General features: G+C 54.3%; 1 protein-coding gene across 1 annotated transcript; it reads left to right on the top strand.

The window, feature by feature from the left end:
- Positions 1 to 5,451: 5,451 nt before the first annotated feature.
- Positions 5,452 to 9,440, top strand: DMRTA2 (DMRT like family A2). The gene is made up of 2 exons (XM_042464308.1): positions 5,452 to 5,977; positions 7,937 to 9,440. The coding sequence occupies exons 1-2, from the start codon at positions 5,452 to 5,454 to the stop codon at positions 9,118 to 9,120; spliced, it is 1,710 nt and encodes a 569-aa protein (XP_042320242.1). The 3' UTR covers positions 9,121 to 9,440.
- Positions 9,441 to 9,680: the final 240 nt, after the last annotated feature.

The raw sequence follows: 9,680 nt of genomic DNA, 5'->3' as shown, positions 1-9,680 counted from the left end.
GGATTGCCCTTGTGGCCTCTTCCAACTATATGATTCTATGATTCTAATCTAATAATAATAATAATAGAATTTAAAGATATAGCCGCCTTAGTCTCTAGAATCAATACCTAAAGAGAACTTGCAGCACCTTTGAGACTTGCTGAAAGAAAGAAGTTGGCAGCATGAGCATTCATAGACTTCAGTCTACTTCCTCAGATGCATTTGGTGGAGTGGAAGCCAGGGACAGACATATACCAATGGCATATATACGTCTGTGCCTGGTTTCCACTCAACCAAAGGCATCTGGAGAAGTAGACTGAAGTCTAGGAAAGCTCATGCTGCCAATTTCTTTCTTTAAATAATAATCATAATAATCATGCCCCAAGAAAGAGACGAAGGCTGCATCGACACTGGAGAAATAACCCGGTTTGGCACCGTTTTAACTGTTTGTCTGCCTCAAGTGCTATGGAATTCTGGGAGTTGGAGTTTGTTGTGGGGCCCAGAGTGGAGTATTTGTGCATGGCAGAGGCAGCCCTTGGCAGAGTCTCCACGACTCTGAGGCGGGGGGGGGTGGGAGGAAAGAAAGAAGGAAGGAAAGAAAGAAAGAAAGAAAGAAGAAAGAAAAAACGGAACGAGGGAAGAAAAGAAAGAAAAAAGAGGGGGTAGGGAGGGAGGGAATGCAAAGGAGGGAGGAAAGAAGGACGAAAAAAGGAAGGAAGGAAGGAAGGAAGGAAGAAAAACAGAAGGAAGGAAGGAAGAAAAGAAAGAAAGAGGGAGGGAGGGAGGGAGGGAGGAAGGAAAAAAGAAGGAAGGAAAGGAGGGAGAGAGGGAGGAAGGAAGGAAGAAAAGAAGGAAGCAAAGGAGGGAGGGAGGGAGGAAATAAGGAAGAAAAGGAGGAAGGAAGGAAGTAAAGAAAGAAGGAAGGAAGGAAATAAGAAAAGTAAGAAGGAAGGAAGGAAGGGGAAAAGGAAAGAAAGAAAGAAAGAAGAACAGGAAGAAGGAAGGAAGAAAAGAAGGAAGGGAAGGAGGGAAGGAGGGAGGAAATAAGAAAATAAGGAAGAAAAGGAGGAAGGAAGTAAAGAAAGAAGGAAGGATTGAAATAAAAGTAAGAAGGAAGGAAGGGGAAAAGGAAAGAAAGAAAGAAAGAAAAAGAAGAACAGGAAGAAGGAAGGAAGGAAAGAAGGAAGATGGGAAGGAAGGAAGGAAGGAAGGAAGAAAAAACGAAAGGAAGGAAAGAAGAACAGGACGAAGGAAGGAAGAAAAGAAGGGAGGGAGGAAAGAAAGAAAGAAGGAAAGAGAAAGAAAGAAAGAAAAAGAACGGAAGAAAGAAAGAAGAAAAGAGAGGAGGGAGGGAGGAAAGAAGAAAGAAAACGAGGAAGGAAGAAAAAAGAGAAAGGAGGTAAAGAAGGAAGGAAAGAAAAAAAAGAACGGAGGAGGAGTCGGGTGCGGTGGAGGCGCTTTCCTGGCGCAGCCTCCCGAGGCCTCCGCTCCAAGACTCCGAGGGCTGCCGCGGCCTTTCCCTTCAGGAGAAACCCACCCAAAAGCAGAGCATCACCCAGAAGGCAAAGGAGGAGAGAGAGGGCCCAGAAGCCAGGGCTGGGCGGGGGCCCCGTCGAAGAAGTAGCGCCCAGGAAGAGGAAGGCCTCTCTGCCCGCGGGTCCTGCCTTAGCTCTCCCCGCACGGAGCCTCCCGCGTGTCCCTGGAGGGGCCCCGGGGCCCAGCCCCTGACCCCAAAGGGCCTCCCTCCCTCCCTCCCTCCCTCCCTCCCTCCCTCCTCCGGGGGCAGAAGCCCCTTTGCACTCGGCTAAGAACCTGAAGCTTTCCAGGGTTTCCAGAGGAGCCGTTTCTCCGCAAGAGTCGACGCGGCACGTGGGAAAGGGCCTCCGGGCGACACGCGTTCCCTGGAAAAACCGAGCACAAGTCAGACACGTGTCCTCGCTCCGTCGGGGGAGAAGATCCGCTTTCCCTCTTCCATGGCAACCCAAAACAGGGCTGCGGAGGAGCTAAATAAAGGCTGCATCCACACTGGAGAGATAACCCTGTTTGGCACCGCTTTAACTATTTGCCTGCCTCAAGTGCTATGGAATTCTGGGAGTTGGAGTTTTTTGTGGGACCCAGAGCGGAGCTCTTCTCCTCTCTGGGCCCACAACAAACTCCAACTCCCAGAATTCCATAGCCTTGAGCCAGCGCAACAAGTTAAAGCGGTGCCAAACCGGGTTATCTCTCCAGTGTGGATGCAGCAGTCAATGCCTGAGACCCTTCATTTTGCGACCTGAAAATAAGATTTAATTTTAAGTCTCGGGGAGACTTGGTTCCGGCCAAAAGTGTCACAATCGGTTTCCAGACGGGATGCGTTCGTTTCCCATGAATAACAGTTGAGACAAGGCGTTTCGTCTTGCTAGGAAAGTATGACATACAGGATAGGAACTACAATTCCCGTTACAGGATTGCAACGAAGAAGTCGCAAACTTGGCAGTCCTCATAGTAAACTTTTCAATAGATTCTTATTCAGCTCTTATATTATGTGAAGCCTGTGTGTGTGTGTGTGTGTGTGTGTATTTGGTGTGATTTCTGCACAAAAGGACAAATAACCGTTTATTAGGTATTTTATTTCGTACCGTTCTGGGAAGTGAAGAATATGTGGCTCCATGTTCCCAGGGAAGTTCTTCCTTTTCCCGCAAGAGGAAATTTTCTTTCCTTCCCCAAAAGCCATGGCAGTCCAAGTGCTCTCCAAACGGATTATTTCTGCAGTGTGGATGCAGCCCATGGCTCCAATCGTCCAAAAAGCACTTCCTTACCTCCTATTGACCCAAATACCAAGAATATATATATATATATGAAGGATTAGGAATAAACGCCACGTTTTGCCAGGATACTTTCCGCAAGCAAGATCACACTAATAATAATAATAATAATAATAATAATAAGTTAATTTTAAAAACCACCCGTAAAACATTAAGCCCTTCCGTTATCTGCCATGGAAGATAGGAACCTATTCAGGAGCATTTCTGTTGGCCATATAGATGACAAAGTACAAGAATATCCAAAATCCACACAGCAGCGGCCCTTTTAAGATGGTATTTTTGGTGCATTTTCGGCGTCCGATTAAAAGGCTTTTTTGTGGATTTTGGATGTTGTTGTGCTTGCAAAAGGGGAAAAAGGTCGGAAAAGCCAAAGCGGTCGGATCCGTTCCCGTTTTCTCCCGGCAGGAAAGCCATTCTTCCCCCGAAAATACGAGAATTCAAAGATATAGCCATGATGTTAGTCTGTAAAATCAGTACCTAGAGAGAGATCTTGCAGCACCTTTGAGACTCAGGGAAAGAAAGAAGTTGGCAGCAGGAGCTTTCCTAGATTCCAGCCTACTACTTCCTTAGATGCATCTGGATATAATAATAATAACAACAACAACAACAACAACAACAACAACAACAACAACAACAACAATAATGTAGAGAGATCTTGCAGCAACCTTGAGACTCAATGAAAGAAGGAAGTCACAACAGGAGCTTTCCTGGACTAAAGATGAAAGTCTAGGGAAAGCTCCTGCTGCCAACTGCTTTCTTTCCGTCAGTCTCAAAGGTGCTGCAAGATCTCTCTGCCTACGAAAAGGAGGTTGTCCAACTACTCATATGTGTAAATATCCCCACCTTTCTCTCTCCTTGCCTCCAACGCAGAGAGTGGCTGTATCCACTCAAAAAGTTTTCTTTGCGGGGATCCTTCTTTGGAGACAACACAAAACACCAATGAAGGGAAGAACCGGCTCAAGGAAATCCCATCCCTGTCAATAACTTTCCCTCTGCCTCTCCTATCTCCTCCTTAGAGGAACGGCGTTACCTCTCAGGCCGTTCCTTTTCCCAGCCTCTTGCTTGCGGTCACCTGGAAAGCCGGAGGCAAAGGGCCGATGGAGGGCAAGAACGATGCAGCCGACCTTTTCATTTCCCCAGTTCTCTCTCTAATGAAATCTACTATATATATGAAATATACTCTACCTTCCCCAAAGGGCGCCTCTCCTTACCTCATCTGGGATGTAGGATGGAGGGGATCCCCTGCAGAAAGAGGAAGAAGGGAAAGAGAAAGAGAAAGAGAAAGAAGAAGAAGAAGAAGAAAGGGGAAGTTAGCGATGCCTTTCCTCCTTTAGCCTCCCGGCTCTTGACGCGTGTCAGACCCTGGAACGTGGGAAAGGGGCCAAAGGAAGGGACTCAGGCGGGGGATCAGTTTTGCACACTAACACACACACACACACACACACAGGAGGGGAGGGGGAGGGAGGGAGGGGGAGAAATGGAAACTATTTGCCTCCCCCTCCTCTTTTTCTCTCTCTCTGGCTTTGCTTCAGTGTCTCTGCCAGGAGGCCGGGAGGACCCTGTCGAGAGGCGGGTGGCCAATCAGGGAGCCGCTCCCCTCCTTCCTTGGCCAATCCCAGGCGCCACATTGTGCTCCAAATGTTGCCGAATGGCAACGCCAGGCGCAACAAGCCGGGCAGCGCGGACCCGAGGCCATTTCCCTTCTCCCTCTCCTTCTCCTTCTCCCTCTCCTTCTCTCTCTCTCTCTCTCTCTTGCGGCCCTTCGGTGGATCCCTCCGGAAAAGTTGGGGCTGAGGCGCCGGACTGGAACCCAGAGCCTCTGCTGGGAGAGCGGGGGGAGGAAGGCGGCCCGGGAGGAGCCAGGGAGGAGGCTGAGAGAGGGTCGCCGCGGCGGGGCAGGGCTCTTGGGGGGCTTTGGATTGCCTCTGGCCAGCAGCACCTTGGGAGCGGCGTCTGGAGGGAGGCGAGGAGTTGGGCCCAAGGGATGGGTCCGGGCTCCTGGGGGCCTCGGAGGGACTAGGCTGCAAGGAGGGCCCCGGGGGAAAGAGCGGTCGGGAGGAAGGAGGAGGCTGCCCACCCCTTGGCCCAAGGCCTTGGAGGAGCCCAAGGAGGAGGGTCTGCCAGGAAGGAGAGGTGGCTGAGGAAGGAAGGAAGGAAGGAAGGAAGGGAGATAGATAGACAGATACATAGATAGGAAAGAAGGAAGAGGGAAGGAGGAAGGAGAAAGAAAGGGAGGAAAGAAGGGAGATAGATAAGAAAGAAGGAAGGAAAGAGGCAAGGGAGGAAAGGAGAGAGAGAGAGGAAGGAAGGGAGGGAGGGAGGGAGGGAGAAAAATAGATAGAGAGACAGCTAGGAAGGCAGGAAGGAGGAAAGTGAAAAGAAGGAAGGAAGGAAGGAGGGGAGATAGGACGGAAGGAAAGGAAAGGAAGGAAGAAGGAAAGAGAAGAGAGAGGGCGGGAGAAAGGGAGGTGTAACCTGGGGAAGGAGGAGGGAAGAAAACTTGCTGGAGCCTGGTGGAGGGCGCCCAGTTGAGAGTCTCTGCCTCCAGAGTTGGGGGCCTGGTGCCGGCGGGGGCCTAGAGGCCGGGAAGGAAGGGAGGGAGGAAGGGAGAGGGTCCCTCTTTGGGGGCGTATCTGAGCCCCGGGGCCCCTCTGCCTGCCTTCCCCGGATGGAGCTGCCCAGCGTGGCCCCCTCGGTGGCGCCCTCCTCCTCCTCGGTGGGGCCGGGCTCCGTGGCCGCGGCGGCGGCTGCTGCTGCTGCCGCGGCCAGCCTTCCGGTGAGCGTGGCCGGGGGTCTGCTGCGGGGCCCGCCTCTGCTGCTGCGGGCGGCCGAGAAGTACCCGCGGACCCCGAAGTGCGCCCGGTGCAGGAACCACGGCGTGGTCTCGGCGCTGAAGGGCCACAAGCGCTACTGCCGCTGGAAGGACTGCCTCTGCGCCAAGTGCACCCTGATCGCCGAGCGGCAGCGGGTCATGGCCGCCCAGGTGGCCCTCCGGAGACAGCAGGCCCAGGAGGAGAACGAGGCCCGCGAGCTCCAGCTCCTCTACGGAACCGCCGAGGGACTCGCCCTGGCCGCCGCCAACGGCATCATCCCGCCCCGCCCGGCCTACGAGGTCTTCGGCTCCGTCTGCTCCGCAGCAGCCGCCGCCGCCGCAGCCGCCGCCAACGAAGGAGCCGGAGGCACCGGGAGCCCAGGTGAGGAGGAGGAGGAATGAATGAATGAAGGAAGGAAGGAAGGAGGAGGAAGAGGAGGATAAGGAAGAAGAAGTAGGAAGCCTTCGGGGAGGAGGAGGAAGAAGAAGGAGTAGGGGGATTTCAAGTGAAGAAGAAGAAGCAGAAGAAGTGGGGGCCTTCAGGTGAAGAGGAGGAGGAGGTAGGGAGCCTCCAGGTGAGGAAGAAGAAATGAGGAGCCTTCGGGTGAGGAGGAGGAAGATAGAAGAAGAAATAGGGGGATAAGGATGAGGAAGAAGTAGAGGGCCTTCAAGTGAGGAAGAAGAAGAAGAAGTAGAGGGACTTCAAGTGAGGAGGATAAAGTAGTACAAGTAAGGGGCCTTCAGGTGATGAGGATGAGGATGAGGAAGAAGTAGAGGGTCTTCAGGGGAGGAGGAAGAAGAAGCAATAGAAGAAGTAGGGGGCCTTCAGATGAGCAGGAGAAAGACATGTTGAAGACGTAGAGGGCCTTCAGGCGAGGAGAAGGCAGAAGAAGTAGGGGGTTTTCAGGTGAATAGGAGGAAGATGAAGAAGAAGAAGTAGGGGGCCTTCAGGTGAAGAGGAGGAGGAGGAAGAGGAGACCCCCCTCCCAGCAACTCCTTCCCCCCAAATCCGGATCCATAGGCGGGTGGTTGTCTGGGTGTCTCTCCCCTTCTCATTCCAGTGGATCTCGGCCAGGGTGCCCAGACGTCCTCCTTTTCCCGGACCTGTCCAACATTTCCACCTTCTGTCCAGGAGGAATTCCAAAATGTCTTCCATTTGGAGCAAGAAGCACGGATTTATATTTGTACGAGGGTTTTGAGTTGTGATTTACTCATGCCCTACATTTTCCTGGAAGGTCCGACATTTTACGGAGTGGGGCCTTGCCCTCCTTTGCGGTGAGGACGCATCTGGTCCCCTTGACTTGGTTCGAAAGTCTTACACTCTCAGTGCTTCCAAAAGGGGCCTAAAGAATGTGCAACTTTCTTTCCGAAATGTCCCCAAGGACCAGGTGTCCATTTCCTCTAGATTTGGGAGAGCCAGCGTGGCCTGGTGGCTTCAGTGCTGGACTATGCCTTAAGTAAGGTCACCATAAGTCAGAAATGACTTGAAGGCACACAACAACAACAACAGCAACAACAACACCCCTCCCCTCCCTTCTGTCTTGGTAGGCAGGCCAAAGCAGACCCACCTTCATTTGGAAGTCCAACCTCACCCCCCTTTTCTCTCTCTCCTTTTGGCTCTGTAGCCCCAGAACAAGTGGCAGCCCCATCCTCCTTGGACCAGGTATAGTAACCCCAAAGGAGGACAAGGCATCCACAACATGTAGGACACTCAAGGAAAATGGAGGGCACGACCAAATAAAAGCTGAACACACTCCTATAAGTGTAAAAATCATGCTTCTTTAGCCATGCTCCCAATGGAGGAGGACGTTTTGGAATTCCTCCATTTGGACAGAAGGTGGGAATGGAGGACGTGTCCTGGAAAAAGAGGACACCTGGTCCCCCTGTTCAGGGGGAAATACTGGAGACATAACCCGTTTGGGCACTGCATTAACTCTTTGTCTGGCTCAAGTGCTATGGAATTCTGGGAGTTGGAGTTTGTTGTGGGGTCCAGAGCGGACAGTAGTAGGCTGGAATCCCTTTCAAGGTGACCGGACACGTCCTCCTTTTTCAGGACATGTCCGACCTTTCCACCTTCTCTCCAGGAGGGGTTTCAAAAGGTTCAAGTGAGGAAGAAGAGGATCCCCCCCCCCAGTTTGGACCCATAAGCCCCTGGGTGTGTGGGGGTGGGTCCCTTCCTCAGTCCACAACAAACTCCAACTCCCAGAATTCCATAGCCTTGAGCCAGACAAAGAGTTAAAGCAGTGCCAAAACGGGTTATTTCTTCAGTGTGGATGCAGCCTCCGACGTCGAACTTTGCTCAATTGACGGGTCTCCTTTTTTTCCTCTCTTTTATTGCCAGAGGTGAAGCTGCAGAAGTTCGAGCTCTTCCCGAAGTCCCTTCTCCCGAGCCGCTCGGCGACCCCTCAGCAGCAGCAGCATAGCAAGCCCTTGTCCCCTGACGGGGCGGACGGGGCTCCCGGCGGCACTTCTTCCCCGGAGCCTCCCCGTCCAGGCTGCGCCTCGGGCTCGGAGAACGGCGATGGCGAGTCCTCCCTCAGCTCCCCGCTCTCCAAAGCCGCCAAGGACGGGGCCGCCGCTGTCGGGGCAGAAGAGGAGGAGAGCCCGGTCTCCTCCATCAGTCCCATGGGCTCGGACTCGGGCTGCTCGGAGGTGGAGAGGGAGGAAGCCGGGGCCGCCTCGACGGGTTTGGCCGCAGCTGCGGCTGCTGCAGCGGCTGCAGCCGCGGCAGCCTCGTCATCGGGGGTGAGCAGCCGCCAACACCGGACCCCGCTGGACATCCTGACTCGGGTTTTCCCGGCCCACAAACGCAGCGTCCTGGAGCTGGTCCTGGCCGGGTGCGGAGGGGACGTGGTGCAAGCCATCGAGCAGATCCTCAACAACCATCATCACCACCATCACCACCACCACCACCATCATCCCCAGCAGCAGCAACAGCAGCTCCACCCTCGAGGGAGCAGCCCGGAAAAGGCTGGCGAGGAAGGCTGGGCCAGAGGCGAGGGCCCTGGGACCCTGGGGGCTCTCCAGCAGCAGCAGCAACCTTCCCCGACGGGGCCCACTGCCTCTTCCTCCTCCTCCTCGGCCGCCCACCATCGTCCCTTACTAGCCGGAGCCATGACCCCGGCCATCGGAGCCCTGGGCAGTCGCTCGGCCTTCTCCCCGCTCCAGCCCAACGCCACCACTCACTTTGGGGCGGCGTCGGGGGCCTCGGGGGCGGAGGGTAGCGCCTACCCGCTGGGCACCCACCTGGGCCTCAGCCCTCTCCGGCTGGCTTACTCCGCTGCAGCAGCGGCCCACAGCCGGGGCCTGGCCTTCATGGCCCCTTACTCGACGGCGGGGCTCATGCCCACCCTGGGATTCCGGCCCCCCATGGAGTACGCCTTCAGTGACCTCATGCGCGACCGCTCCGCTGCCGCAGCAGCAGCCGCAGCCGCCGCAGCCGCAGCCGTCGGGGCCCACAAGGAGCAGGGCTACCCCAATGGGCTCTATGGGCCCCTGGTCAACCCGGCCCCCGAGAAGCAGTAGCCCCGACGGCGGCCCTAAAGGCATGTAGTAGAGCATGTGCAGAGAGAGAGAGGAGGAGAGGTTGAGAGATCGCAACTTCGAATGAATGACCGGCCCCCAGTTTTGTCCCCCCCCCAGTAACCTTAGCCCTCCGTATCCACTGATTTTTTTTAATCCACTCATTAAACCATTAAAAAAAAAACATATCAGTTCCCCAAAGCCAACCTTGACTTGGCGGTAGAAGGGAGACCGTGTTGCCATGCCACTGTTGTTCGTGGGACTTGAGCATCCACAGATTTTGGCATCCGCAGAAAGGGGTGTGTTGTGTGTCTTGGAGCCAAACCCTAGCAGATCCCAAGGGCCCACTTATCTATGAAGTCCTTTTCAAGGTGACCGGACACGTCCTCCTTTTCCAGGACATGGCCGACCTTTCCACCTTCTCTCCAGGAAGGGTTTCAAAAGGTTCAGGTGAGGAAGAAGAGGAGCCCCCCCCCCCCAGTTTGGACCCACAAGCCCCTGGGTGTGTGGAGGTGAGTCCCTTTCTCAGTTCAGAAGACCAGGGTGACCAGGCGCCCTCCTTT

The sequence above is a fragment of the Sceloporus undulatus genome, chromosome 4 (assembly GCF_019175285.1).
Source record: "Sceloporus undulatus isolate JIND9_A2432 ecotype Alabama chromosome 4, SceUnd_v1.1, whole genome shotgun sequence".
NCBI lineage: Eukaryota > Metazoa > Chordata > Lepidosauria > Squamata > Phrynosomatidae > Sceloporus > Sceloporus undulatus.
The sequence above is the reverse complement of the archived record's forward strand: the minus strand, read 5'-3'. Positions and strand labels throughout refer to the sequence as shown.